Source organism: Macadamia integrifolia, unplaced genomic scaffold, assembly GCF_013358625.1.
Source record: "Macadamia integrifolia cultivar HAES 741 unplaced genomic scaffold, SCU_Mint_v3 scaffold1745, whole genome shotgun sequence".
Lineage (NCBI taxonomy): Eukaryota > Viridiplantae > Streptophyta > Magnoliopsida > Proteales > Proteaceae > Macadamia > Macadamia integrifolia.
In genome coordinates, this window is record NW_024868332.1 from 130,204 (window position 1) to 145,131 (window position 14,928).

Consider the following 14,928-nt stretch of genomic DNA (forward strand, 5'->3'; position numbering starts at 1 on the left):
AAGAATCTTTCATCATTGATAAAGAGCATCTCATGCTTGGTCCACGGTTGGGAGAGAACCAATTTGCAGTTCTCTTCAAAGGAAGGTGAACTTTCTTTGATTCTTTATTCTTCTTCCTGTCTTCGTTTCTTTTACGCTTATTGCTTTATAAGTTCTAATTGGATCTTCGTCCTTCGTTTATCGATTCATTGAGGGAGGACAGAGATTGGAGACAAATGATTGAGCAAGTTAAATCTGCTGAACTTGAACTTGTTTTTATTTTGATTCCATTTATCGGTGGACTTACTTTCTGATTGAGCGTGAATTTTCTTTGATTCTTTATTCTTCTTCCTGTCTTCGTTTCTTTTACGCTTATTGCTTTATAAGTTCTAATTGGATCTTCGTCCTTCGTTTATCGATTCATTGAGGGAGGACAGAGATTGGAGACAAAAAGATTGAGCAAGTTAAATCTGCTGAACTTGAACTTGTTTTTATTTTGATTCCATTTATCGGTGGACTTACTTTCTGATTGAGCGTGAACTTTCTTTGATTCTTTATTCTTCTTCCTGTCTTCGTTTCTTTTACGCTTATTGCTTTATAAGTTCTAACTGGATCTTCGTCCTTCGTTTATCGATTCATTGAGGGAGGACAGAGATTGGAGACAAAATGATTGAGCAAGTTAAATCTGCTGAACTTGAACTTGTTTTTATTTTGATTCCATTTATCGGTGGACTTACTTTCTGATTGAGCAAGTTAAATCTGCTTTGACAAAGTGGAAGTTCTTGATGAACTTGATATGTAAATGGGAAAGATAACTTATAAATCTTTTATTAGGGCTGAATTGAGAGAACACTAATAACTCACAATGTAGAGATCCAATAGGCTAGTATACCTCGTCGAGCGAGGCACTAGATCAGACCAATGGAATCTCCAAGTGAGGTGCACAGTAGTCAACACAGTCCCTGCGCTTGGCTTTTTTTTTTTTTTTTGGTGAGAACCACCTTCTAAGCTGTTGCAGACTATTCTGTTGTTCTGGAGAACAATGGTGGTTGGGTTGGGCATTTCACCCCTTCAGGTTTAGGTATCTCACCTCTCAAGGTTTTAGGTATCTCAGCTTCTCAAATAACAGCTCTCTCAGTCGAGAGTAAATACTCAAAATTCATTAATTCAAAATCTTCCTTTTCATTACAATCAATCGCCCTTCTATAGGCTCTAAAAACTGATTAGAAAAGGTTTGTGTTAAAAAGGAAACGTCAACTAGTAGAAACTAACTAAACAATTAACAATTACTCTGTCTAACATGAAACAATTAAACAAATAGAAGGAAACTAAATTAAGGGAACGAAATAGAAACAAAAACCATTTAACAAGTGTAACTTGCCAACCAAGATAAAACAAAAAAGGAAACAAAATCTTAATATACTTTGCTGAATTCGATGGGACTGCTGGACTCCTTGAAACTTTTGTTTTTCACTATGAGAGGACAGTTGGATGCTCGTTTAGAAGCTTCAATTGAGGACAAAACTGGAGTCAAAGGATTGCAGTTTTTTTTTTTTTTTTTTTTTTTTTTTTTCTGATGCACAAAGGATTGCTGCTCGATGGAGAGAGATCAGCCCTGTAGAGCTGTTTGATACAACCTGGCCTGGTTCGAAGGGGCTAAACAAAGATAAGCCCTGTAGAGCTGGAATTGATGGCACCAAAAGAGGACCAGGTTTGATACAACCTGGCCTGGTTCGATGGGGCTAAACCAAGACCAGAACAAAACCATGACCCGTTCAGTTCGAGCCGTTCTCTTGACAACCCTATCTACATAAAAACTACCGAAATTTCAGTGAAATTTTGCTGGAAAAAATACATTTTCTATGTGTTTTATTTGGCCATTTGGTGGGGAGGGACAAATGGCTGAAATAACCGAAATTCCGAAGTAATAATGGATTTTTGTGATCAAAATGAACGAAATTTCAGCTAAACAGTATAGATTCTGGGTTTCCCCTCTTGTTTCATTTCGGACATGTCAAAATTGGCGAAATTTCAAGTGTTTGTAACATGCGTGCTGGCCACATGCATTTGAAGTGGGCAATGATTAGTTTTCAGTTTTTGTTTTAATAGAGAGTTGTGTCCTTTGGAGTTTAGACCACTTTTAGATATGTTCAAGGGGTGTCTCCTTTATATATATATACGACATCTTAAGTTGTTGGGAAGTATGTTTGTGACTGCTCTCTGACTCCCAAAATCTCTCCAAACTCTCTTTCAATCAAAGTCTCCCTACTTTGTTGTTTTGCCATCTTTTGAGGTTTCATCTTCTCGTCTTGTTGAGAACTACTCTAAGAGCCCCAACGTGACCCATTAGTTGAGTGCAGCAACTATTGGAAGAGGCTTTTGGGCTATTATATCTTGGAGCTCAATTCAGAAAAATCTAATTTACACCATAACGATCTTAGAAAGAGTGACCAGTGGCATGGGTTAGCCCACTCTTAATCTCATATATGTAACCGTTGTGATCGCAACAGATGTTCGTGATCATGTGGCTAATTCTTCTGCTGTTTTCATTCTCACCAAGTTTTGTTGGAGCGTCGAAAATAAGTTTCTCTCTCAAAAAATTGATTCTATTTTCTGTAAAAAGGACTCAATTGCAGGGCAGGTGCGAAAGCAGCTGAGTCTTCTTTTCCCTCCATTAGAAGTGGAGTGACTTCCTATCCTCCCCTATCTGCCGGGCTGATTGTAGACCACCCTCTCTCAAAGCCAATACATATGTTTCACATAACCCTGTCTGTCGATCAGAACTTTGGTTGCTCACCAGTAGACAGAATCTGGAGTACGACCGGTTGTCCATTACCTGTATCGGGCAATTGCTCCTCAGGAGCTTCCTCATACTAGACCTAAACTTCTGGTGCCTGGAACTCAGATTCTACAAGGACCTGTGGAGGGGGAAGAACTCATCTCCTGGCATGATTGATTAGCAATTGTATGGAAGAAAAGGTCAGGTCTGACCATTCAAGCTGGCTAAGTTATTAGCACTTTTTTTTTTTTGGCTAAAATAAGTTATTAACACTCATAATGAATAGTAGCAGTATTCCGTGACTGCTCACTACATGTGGTGTTTATGAACTGTTGAAGATCACAAGTTGGATTTTATGAAGAACGGGCTTCTGACATTCGATGCTGGCGGGTGGGAAGCTCGAAACCGACTTTGAAGTTGTTTGGTGGTTCTGGATTTTTTATTCCTGAACTTTCATAATGGACTTGAGAAAGTCGATGTTGGCTTTCATGAACTCCTAAAATTTCATATAGGAACTTGATTGGAGGATCCTGACTAGATTTCTGCATTGCTAGTGAACTTCTTTCCGCAGTTGGCGTTGCCCCTGTATGCTGATGCAGGTGCTCTTTGGCATGTCTCGAGTTGGAGATTCTGCACCACCTCCTTCCCCCCAACACACTACCCGTTCCTAGTTGGAGCTGGTCTATGGAGCTTGATAGGGTGGGAAAAATAAATTGACTTTTTGTTGGGCGTGTGTAACCTTGTTAAATCTAACTGAAGATTAGCATTCTGTTTCCCCTTCTCTTATGACAGGCTTCAAAGACTACACCTATGTAAATCATATAGCTCCAATCAACTTTTGAGGGGCTTCTGTTCCCAGATTTTTATTCTTGTTATTTTTCTTGACTCAGTTATCGAGAACTTCCTGTTGTGATCAAGATTATGAGATCGATTCGCAATCGCAAAGCCGATATTCAGAAGGAGATAACACTGTTGTCCGAAGTCCATGATCGATCAATAGTGAAGGTATGTTTTGTTTTCTCTTTCAAATAGTGAAGGTATGTGTGTACCTGTTATCCCGTGTTGAAGATGCTTTTGCATGCTCTGTTATTGGTCATACCCTTTGGTATGTAAGAGGGAGTGTTCTCTTGCCCTAATGGAAAATCTGTAAATTTTATCTCTGTCCACCACTTCACAAATGTAAAATAGCAACCAAAAACTAAAATAATGTATGTAGTGGCAGTGCAGTAAATTAGTGGAAGTTCAAGAGTACAAGAAGAAGGGACAAAATAAGTGGAAGGAAAGGCATAACTGGGAAGGGGTTAATCTTGGAACTAAAAGCAAAATGAGGATATAATAAAACGAAGAACAAAGGGAAGGGCAAAACGGGAAACTAACGTAAAAGCTAATATAGGAATATAGTGGAGAGGGATTTGTCTCATCTTCAACCACCAGACAACCTAGGAAGCAGAAAGAAAACCAACAGGCCATGGGAAGGTTGGATTGAAGAGTGCTCCCTAAGCTCAAACTAATTCAGGGATTTAGGAGGTGGTTAGCAACTAGGAGGCATTTCAAATGCAACTCACAGAAGTCTCAAATACTGGTTGAAGAACTGTCCAACAAGCCTTGCAACACACCACAACAGCTCAATTAATTTCGGTTTATTCAATTCAAATTTATCTTATTACATCAATATTAAAAAAATGCTCTTATATAATAATGGAAATCCAACTAAAGTTGAAACTAAATATTCTAGTAAACATCTCAAATATAAAAACTACAAAAATAATTCCTCCGTAATTCACCCACCCAAATAAAGTAAAATAAATTTAAAGATGCATAAATTTAAAGATTGCATCCTATGTAAGCTACCAACCCCCTTTGGACAAAAAAACTGAGTTGGGCCGGGTGGGTCTTACCTTAGGTCTCCAAAGAGGGTCGTTCCAGTCCAGCCAGGCAACTGCATCACCATATTTAAAAAGGCTACTAAGGCCTGTCTGGGAAAACAGATTAAAAGGCCCCTTTAAGATCTATTTGCCTCAAGGCCTTCGAGGCCAGTTTGCTTCTCTTGTGGGAGTAGGTTTTGAATTCCCCTGCATCAACATCAAACCCACGACACTACATAATTAAAGGTATAGTTTCTTAGCTTATTTGGTTGTAAAGTACTAAATTTGTTCAACCTCGTAAGATGGCTTAGCTAAAACAGTTTCATCGGTGTGAAACAATCAAACAATACGCTTGCAGATTCTGATGTGGTCTGAAGTTCCTAAAGATGGAATTCATCAGAATCCCGAGAGCAGATCGCAGACAAGGGAAATTTCCAGAGTTCAGGAGAACCCTAAACTCTGCTTGAGTCAAATGGATAGATCTGATCTGAGTAATGTCCTGGTCGAGGGCTAATTCTGTAGGGTAGAATATAACACCAAAATCTCCAAGCAACCCAACGACTGGATGCTGTGATATAACAGATTCCTAATGAGGTTAGAATATCTCAAAAGAGGCTCATCGATAGTCAATCCAAGGATAATTGATGTTAAGTTACATTTTATCTATGTATGACTATCTCAAATAATAAATATATAATTTGTAAATTATAATAATAACCCCAAATGACTAACTAACCCCTTGTTGGTCCAAAAACACAAGTTGGGCCGGTACCGATTTGGTTTGGGTTTCTAAGTTTGCTTGCATCTGTCCTAAGTTTTAACATATTTGGTTGTTATAACTAGTTGGATACATTATGAGTTCAAACTTGTATTGAAAATCTCGATCACCCTCAGGCGAGAGGCGGAGAGACCCGATCACCCTCAGGCGGAGAGACCCGATCACCCTCAGGCGGAGAGACCCGATCACCCTGGCGAGAGGCGATCGTGAGGATCATCGGCGGAGAGACCCGATCACCCTCAGGCGAGAGGCGATCGCAGTTCCAGAGGCGATCAGAGGCGATCAGGAAAGAGAGGTTGCTTTTGTGGAGAGAGAGAGAGAGAGAGATAAGGAAGTGACTCCGTCGTTCACGCCACTGCAAGCTCTCGTTTTGTTGACGTTGCAGCAAGCTCTCTCTCTTTCTTTGTCGTTCCACCGTCGCCGCTGCAAGCTCCACAGTTCACGTTACTGCAAGCTCCGCCGTTCACGCCGTTGTAAGCTCTGCCGTTCACGCCGCTCAAGGTAGAAGAAGAGAAGAAGAGAAGAAGAGAAGAAGAAGAAGAAGAAGAAGAAGAAGAAGAAGAAGAAGAAGAAGAAGAAGTGCAGATCTGAGCAGATACTAGCAGATCCGAGCAGATCCGAGTAGATCCGGGCAGATCTGAAGTTCTCACGGCGTCCGAAGGGTGAGGGAGATTTCTCAGTTTCGTTTTGATTTCAAGAGGGGGAGATCGGACAGTATCTCCAATCACCCTTTTCAAACCAGCCGAACTGTGGATTGAGGAAAACAATGGTAAGTGGAGAGAGAAACTCTACGGTGGAGGAGATTGGGTTTCTGGCCGGAGGCCGCCCGCCTGATCGCGCAAAGCAGAGACTCATTACGGATTTCCTGCAGCCCCGCCTATCTTTTGGAACAGGTTGCACGCCTACACCTGCTGTGCCTATTGTGGATGTTTGCAATACTGGCCTTTCTTCCCTCCCTAAAAAATCATTCTCTAAGGCGGTTGGAGGCGTTCTCCCTGATGTTGCCGACCTACCTGACCCTATTCATGCCGGAAATCTCACTAAAATCGTGATTCCCCAAGATGCCTATGAGGAACGTCTTCTCCGATATCGCTTTGCTTTGGTGGCCAGAATAAATTTTCGGTTTATTTCTTTGGATGAAGTTCGGAAGGAAGCTGTGAATTCTTGGAAACTTAAAGAGAAGGTTTTTATAAAACCTATGGGATTAGGCTACACGTTATTCCAATTTGAGGCTGAGAAAGACATGACAAACATCTGGAAACAAAGTCCTATCAAGATCGGACGGCAGTTTATTCGCTTCCAGCGGTGGAAGCCGGATTTTAATATCCATGATAACTCTCCTATTTCTAAGCTTGTCTGGATTCGATTTCCTGGGCTCCCCTTCGAATATTGGCACGAGCGGATCCTCCTTTCGATGGCAAAAGCCGTGGGGCGCCCCCTGGACATTGATAAAAGAACACGAAATGCATCCATAGGGAACTTTGCTCGTGTCCTCGTGGAGATGGATACTTCAGTGCAGAGGTTGGAAGAAATCCAGGTTGAACGGCGACAACCTGGAACAGGTGATCTTTTTTGGTTCAAACAAAAAATCATATATGAAGACGCTTTGGGAAAGTGTGGTTTTTGTAAAAAACTTGGTCATACCATCCAAAACTGTAAAGAGAAACGCATCGCCAATGCCGCACGCAAAGACAAGGATGATGCTTGTGGTGTTGTTGGGGCTGTTTGGGTGGAGAAGTCGTCTTTGGGGGCGGCTGGTATGGAGATTTCCGGCAGGAATGGTGGTGAGCCCTCAATAGGAAAGAATTCAAATTCAAAATTGCCAACCATCTCCCATAATTGTGATCCAGCTTTGTATGGAAACTTGGATACGCAAGAGGGGATTTTAGCTATTGAGTTACCTATTTTTGAAGGATCTTCCTCAGCCAATTTGAGGAATAATCCAATTGCAGATCGATTGGATGACCCATGCAACAGAGATGGTTCGGTTCCTTTACACGGGTCAAACAAACCCAATATGGTGAACCAAACCACTGAGACTAACTCAATTCCAGAACATGGCATTCTGGTTTCTCCAGGTTGTGCGGCTAATCCAGTTCTGATTACTGGCTCTTGTCAACTCTCTGTCCACAGTGATCATGTGATAAATTCCATTACTTCAAGTGCTATGGATAATGGTCATCTCACCCTCCACTACCCGGAAGTTGGCGCCATTGATGCTGCTGCCCTCCAGAAGGAACAATGCCACGGCATGGAAACAGTTTCAAGGACAATTGTTCACTGTGGAGCAGACTAGAAAGTCTGACCGTATTGCCTCTTCCAAATGTCTATGATGCGTGCCCTCTTCTGGAATATCAGAGGGATGAAGAAGGCTGCTGGTCGTGCAACTCTCAGCAATATTCTCCTAGACAAGCACCCTGATGTGGTTTGTCTAGCTGAACCAATGGTGGAGGTAGCTGCTTTCCCTTCTTTATTTTTTAATAAACTGGGATATGATGCATGCTTTATTCATAATATTCGCACTGATAAAAACCCAAACCTATGGGTCATTTGGAAGAGGTCTCTCACCAAACCAACTATTATTTCCATGTCTGACCAGTTTATTTCACTGTGTATAAATTGGAGAAACAATTCTATTTACATAACTTTTGTACATGCGAGTTGTTTCCGAGCTTCTAGAAGAGAGCTATGGATGGCTCTTGCAGCGACTCCAATTGGCTCCTCCCCTTGGCTAGTTACAGGTGACTTCAATGCCTCCCTTTTTTCGTTCGAAAAAAAGGGTCCGGGCGCCTTTAATCTTGGGTCTGCGTCTGAGTTCAATGCGGCTGTGGATGCTTGCAACCTGATTTCAGTTCCTTCTCAAGGGCATAAATTTACTTGGACGAATAACAGGAAGCGTGGGAATGTTTTGGCAATTCTGGACAGGTCTTTTTGTAATGAAGAATGGATAAACCACTTTCATGACTGTACCCAGGAGGTGATGCAGCGGTTTTCTTCTGACCATTCCCCCCTGTGCATTACCTCGGATTCAATGATGAAACCTGCAAATTGCCCCTTTCGCATCCAACGATTTTGGATGGACCATGAGGAATTTATGGATGTGGTCAATAAATCCTGGAGTGAACCTGTGGATGGCTATCCTATTTTTTCTCTTGCTCTTAAGCTGAAACGCCTCAAGCCTATTCTCAGAAGTTGGGCAAGATCAGTGTTCCCAAACCTAGATGCGGAATTAAAAGCTGCAAAAGATGGTCTTCAGCAAATTCAATCTCAGATAGATTCCTATGGTATTGATGACCGTATTTTTAATTTGGAAGCTGATGCTAAATCCAGATACTTGAAAGCTCTCCTTGTCCATGAAAAGCTATGGGCAGAAAAAGCAAGAAATAGATGGCTCTCTCAAGGAGACCGAAACTCTAGATTTTTCCACTTATCTGCGAAAATCAGAAGGGTGAAGAACTCGATTCGCTCTCTTCAAAAAACTGATGGTACAATTACATCAAGCATGGATGATTTGGCTATTCATGTTGAGGAGTACTATAAAGCTATCTATAAAGCCAGCCCCACCCTTGACCATGGATCGCTATTGGACTGCATTCCCCATATCCTTGACAAGATTGACGTTAGAGGATTGGAAGTCATCCCAAATGATCAAGAGATCAAGAATGCAATTTGGGACCTGGACCCTGATAGTTCTCCAGGCCCAGACGGTTACTCTGGTGCGTTCTTCAGACATTGTTGGGAGCTAATTGGTTTTGATGTTTGCCGTGCTGTGAAGAATTTTTTCAGCTCTGGAACCCTTCCTAAAGGTATCAATAATAGCTTCTTGGTTCTCATCCCGAAAATGGAAGGTGCGACTTCTCTGGACAAGTTCAGGCCGATTTGCATGCAAAACTTTTTCTGTAAAATTTTGTCCAAGGTTATGGCTACAAGACTCTCTTCTCTCCTCCCTAAGCTCATTTCAGAAGAGCAAGGCGCCTTTCAGAAGGGCAAGGTTATTCAGACTAATATCAGCCTCGCTTCAGAGTTAGCTAATCTCATGTTTGAGGGTACAAGAGGTGGAGGTATGGGGATAAAAATTGATATCCAGAAAGCCTTTGACACTATATCTTGGAGCTTTCTTTTCAAGGTCTTGAAAAAGTTTGGCTTCCCTGATACTTGGATTGATTGGTTGCATCAAATTCTTCGTACATCCAGAATTTCAGTGTTGCTCAATGGAGGTCCGGTTGGATTCTTTGGTGTTGAACGAGGCCTGCGTCAGGGTGACCCCATCTCCCCTCTTTTATTTATCCTTGCCGAGGAGGTCCTGTGTAGGGGAATTCGCCTTATGCTTCAAGACAAGAAACTTCAAGCCATCAAGGGTCCTCGTGGTGTCCAAATGCCAGGTTTTCTCCTCTTTGCAGACGATATTTTCTTCTTTTTAAATGGCTCCATCAAATATGTCAGACATTTCCATGACTTCCTTACAAAGTATCAGCAGTTTTCTGGTCAACAAATCAATCTCAACAAAAGTAAACTTTTTTTGGGGAAGATGTCTCTTGATAGAAAGCAACTCATCTCTGATACCCTTGGAATCTCCATCTGCAAGTTCCCTACAAAATATCTGGGACTGGAAATTTTCAAGGGTAGAGTCACTCGGGAACCTCTCCTCCCGGTGATGGATAAAATTAAAGGAAGGATGGCTGGTTGGAAAGGAAAGCTCCTCTCCATGGCTGGTAGGGTGGAGCTGGTTCGATCTGTTATTTCTGGTATGCCGTCCCACAACTTCTCTGTATACTGGTGGCCTAGCTCTTTACTGAACATCATGGAGAGATGGATGAGGAATTTCATTTGGAGTGGCGATCCTGAAACAGCCAAAGGAGTTACAGTTAGTTGGGACTCAATCTGCAAGCCTAAACAAGAAGGAGGGCTGGGAATTAGGCGTCTAAGGGATGTCAATAAAGCTTTTCTCTGTAAGCAGGTATGGAATATAAGACACTCTACATCAGCCCTGTCCAGCATTATTAATGCTCGATTTTTGAAGAAAAATGGGGAGCTTAAGAAAGGGTATAAATCTTCCACCATTTGGCCAGGCCTTCGAAGAATGTGGTCTCTTGTCTCTAGCAAAGAGCGATGGGTGGTGGGTAATGGGGTCTCCATAAACTGCTGGAAAGATAGATGGGTTGACTCTGAATCTTTTCAACAAAAGGCAGGTTTGAGAGATGAGTTGTTTGCATCTTCCTCCATGACAGTTGCGGCCTTTATTGACAATAATGAGTGGAACTTCCCCACGGTTTCATCTTCTCTTCTTCAAGATTTTTTTCTCGCTGCTTCAACTATCAATATCCCTAGAGGTAACATAAAAGATACATGTATTTGGACCCTCTCTACCTCTGGTCAGTTCAGTACTTTCTCAGCCTGGAATGATATTCGCCGCCGAAATCCCAAGGTTCCTTGGCATGAGCTGGTCTGGATGAAAGGCCTCTCTCCTCGTCAGTCAATTTTTGGCTGGCGTCTGTGTCACCAGAAGCTTACTACTGATGATATCATTAGGAAAAAAGGCATCTCTTTAGCCTCCAAATGCATCATGTGCGGTCTTCATGCTGAGACTCTACCCCATCTCTTCTTAAATTGTAGTGTTTCTCGGGTCCTTTGGGAAAATTTCTTCAGTTGTTTTGGTTTTCATTGGAAGGATCAATCCTCCATTGCTGATTTGATATCCTGGTGGAAACGAAAGCGAAGAATTTTGTCGGTAAAGGATCCTTGGGCGGCTGGTTTGATTATAGTGACCGACACTATTTGGCAAGAAAGGAATCATCGATGGCATGGTGGTAAGAGTACGGATGCCTCTCTGCTATTCATGAAAATATTGAGAACGCTCAAGGAGTCTAATCTCAACTTAAAAGGGGTCATTCGGACTACTGCTGATCTTCTTTGCTGCAGGAAACTAGGGTTACATGCAGTTCCAGGCGACCCTCCTTCCATTCTTGAAGTCATTTGGTGCAAGCCTCCACTCGCCTGGTCAAAGATAAACATTGATGGTAGTTCCATGGGAAACCCTGGTCGAGCAGGAGGAGGGGGTGTCATTCGTGATTCCAATGGGAAAGTTATATTCTCCTTCAAGCATTTCTTTGGCATCAGTACGAACTACTATGCAGAATTCATGACTTTTCTTCATGGTATCCGTCATGCAATGGGTCAAAGGATTACAAACTTGTGGATTGAATCTGACTCTGTGGCAGTAGTCAACTCTGTTCAAGGCAAGTCTCTCCCTTGGTTTGCCCTGCAAGAGTGGCTCTCTTTACAGCACTACCTCAATTCTATATCCTGGAAGATTTCTCATTGCTACAGGGAAGCCAATCCTATTGCGGATTACCTCGCAAAATCAGCTGCAAAAACAGGGTTATCTGGAACTATGGAGGAATTTCCTACTCATATTATTGAGGAGATTAGATGGGATTCTTTCTCCAAACCAAGATTTAGATTCTGTAGATAGCTTTGGAGGTCCCTGCTGATGGCAATGCCGAAGGTGGGGTTCTTTTCTTTTGCTTTGGTTATTTCTTGCTGTACCCTGATATCTTTTTATTCTCCATTTTAATACAATTTTGATTTCTAGCAAAAAAAAAGATACATTATGTGCCAAATTAAGGTTCAAGTAGATTAATTTTTTTTTTTCATGCTCTTTAACAACTATTGTTGAGATGTTTTTATTTTTTGCTAGAATAGTTTATCGGAGCTTCAGATCACCCACCTTTCGTCATACTCACTGAGTTGATGCAGGGTGGATCTTTGAGAGACTATCTTCAGAGCTTAAGACCTGGTAGGATTGATCCTAAGCAGGCCATTCGATATTCACTTGAGATAGCGAAGGCAATGCATTTTCTCCACGAGAGAAACATTGTCCATAGAGATTTGCATCCTGGTAATAATATGCTATTTTTTTCTTCTTATTAAATTGTTTACTTATAATACATACCCACTAATTATAGTCATTATACCATTTTTTTTTTTTGCAGGAAATGTTCTTTTCACTAGATCTCAAGAGAGGTTGAAGGTGGACTTTGGGGAAGCTTGGGGGAAGAGTCTAAGAGAAAAGCTCAACTTCGAAAATAAATCACTTGCATGGGTGGCTCCTGAGGTAAGAATCATATTTGAAAATACAAAGCTTTGTTGTGCCTTTAAGTTTAATGACAATATTTCTGCTTGTGTCTTGTCAGCTTTTTCAAGAGGAAGAGCATAATCATAAAGTTGACGTTTACAGTTTTTCTCTCATCTTTTGGGGAATTCTCACAAATGAAGACCCATTTCAAAATAATGTATATCCCTCTCTCTCTCTCTCTCCCCGTTTGATGTGTTTCTATAATATGTTAGATTTAATATTTCAAATAATGAAAACCAATAGCTTAGGTTAATACTCAAATATTTTTACAAGTGCTTGTAACCAGCCAAAAACAATGCTAAAGCCCAAGAGACCCAATGGTTGGATTTTAAATAATAGTGTAGTGCACAAAATAGAAACTATTAAGATATGTGTCACAAGTTGGGAATTTCTTCCAACCTTTCCAAGGTAGACTAAGTTACTTTAGCCCTAGTTGTAGGAGGCTGGTTCCTTGTCTTTATTTTATAATAAGTAATTAAATACAATCCAAATTAGAAACTCTCCAAGTGTTGGAGATATCCTTCACAGCTAAGAAATATTTAAATAACAACTCATGGAAATAGTAACTCTTTAGAAACTCTTAGTAGAGAGAGTTTCTAGAAGTCTCATAAAATAAAAAGTCTTAGGCTTTATTTGGTTTGATTTCAATTTCAATTTTTTGGCAGTGACTTCAATTTCTGAGTGTTGATATTCCATTTAAATAGAGATCAGTTAAACTGTTAAAGTAGAAATCTTGAAATAAGTTCAAAGGCTGGAGTATTTCGCTCCAAGGAGTTTAAAGGGCATAGTTTGCTCAAAAGATGGGAAAAAATGTCATTTCTTTAAAAGCTCAGAGAAAACTGATGCAGTTGGGCGTTGATTTAATTAGGGTTATTTTTTTTTAATTTGATTTGTTTATTTATTTCCTTTTTTTTTTTTTTAAAGTTAGATGTCCATCATGTCTGTTGGGAGTTGAGTTAGTCAAATTTTATTTTTATTTCTGTTTTAGTGTTAGATTCAAAGTTTATTTCAGTTTCAGAATAGGAATATAGGATTATTTTAAGTTTTTCCCAGGAAATACTTCCTTTACCACTTTTTCTCTCTTCTTCCCTCCCACTCTCTTTCAGTATGTCTAACCGGGAGATTGAAAAGAAGAAATAGATCAAAAAGAAAAGAAATTCGAAGGCCCTAATATTTCATATGTTTTATGCCATTAAAGGGACGAGGAAAGGTTCATGTCCTCTTATTTTTCTCTTTAGTTTCCTTTGCAAAGTCAACAATTAGTCTCTGTAGGTGTTTCTTTCCTTGCATTCTTTCAGCCCCAATTACAGTTCCAGATAAAATCTTGGAAATTTCAGCTTTTGGTTGGGTTTTTTTTTTTTTTTTTTTTTTCCTTTAATTTATATGAAAATGAATAACAGATGCAAGGTTAGGGTTTGCGGGGTTAGTTCATTATGAGGGTGCTTTCTTTCCTGTGTTTAGGTTGGATGGACTTTCTTGCTAGAATTGTTGAAAGGTTTAATTTTTCTTTCAACTTTTCAAGACTTTTTGGTAGACAAGTTGTTACCATCTCAATTTCAAGATTCCTTGTCTATGTGATGCTCTTTTCTACAAGCATAGGTGTCTAATCTTAACTTCCCCACGGACTCCACTCTTCCACACAACACCCCCAAGAAAAAAAAATTAATAAATTAGTAAAAGATAAGAAGAATCAAAATGACACTCTTGGTTCAGGATATTGTTTTTGTTTTTCATTTATTTATTTATTTCTTAAACATAAACTCAAATAATAAAGTCAGTGTCTTATTTTCATTCAGAAATTAATATGATTTTTATGTGAATAATAACGTTGGTTGCTTATTGTAGTTCCGCAGGCCTCTTTCAAAAAAGTTTCCCAAGATTCTTCCCCAAGTAATTCTAAACCTTTATGAGGCCTGTTTTGATACATCACGTGATCGTCCAGAATTCTCTGAGATCATCAAAATATTGACAACAGTCCTGAGACGCTTGGAGAGGTGATCTGAGGTAATTCTGTAGGAACCACCAAAAAATTTAATAATTTCTACCCTCAACAGTAACACCACAACATATAATTGTGGAGCCCATCGACATTTTATCTTCTAATTATATTATTCGAAGTCTTGCAGGGAATCAAAGATATGAGGTGCACCACTCCCACAACATATAATTGTGGAGCCCATCTGTAAATGAATAATTGTTCATCGATTGCAATTGAATTTGCACCCATTAGTTTTCTTGCACTTCAATAACTTCAATTTTGGATCTCAAAAGGATGTGAACTGGGAAGCAACATCATATATTTTGCTCTCAATTGTAGCCAACTCAGACTTTAGCTCTACAATGTAATTCAAAGCCTCGGGTGACAAGTCCCCCAAACCAGGGGGAAGGCTTC

The 14,928-nt window shown here is 40.3% G+C and overlaps 1 protein-coding gene across 1 annotated transcript; it reads left to right on the top strand.

Annotated features, from left to right (window-relative positions):
• The first annotated feature begins 3,542 nt into the window (after positions 1–3,542).
• LOC122064744 (serine/threonine-protein kinase STY46-like) lies at positions 3,543–12,617 on the top strand. The gene is made up of 3 exons (XM_042628501.1): positions 3,543–3,763; positions 12,104–12,299; positions 12,394–12,617. The coding sequence occupies exons 1-3, from the start codon at positions 3,680–3,682 to the stop codon at positions 12,615–12,617; spliced, it is 504 nt and encodes a 167-aa protein (XP_042484435.1). The 5' UTR covers positions 3,543–3,679.
• Positions 12,618–14,928: the final 2,311 nt, after the last annotated feature.

Coding starts and splice junctions, on each gene's coding strand:
- LOC122064744 (XM_042628501.1), top strand. CDS start 3,680: ATGAGATCGATTCGCAATCGCAAAGCCGATATTCAGAAGGAGATAACA. Junction 3,764..12,103: donor ATGATCGATCAATAGTGAAG/GTATGTTTTGTT, acceptor TTGCTAGAATAG/TTTATCGGAGCTTCAGATCA. Junction 12,300..12,393: donor CCATAGAGATTTGCATCCTG/GTAATAATATGC, acceptor TTTTTTTTGCAG/GAAATGTTCTTTTCACTAGA.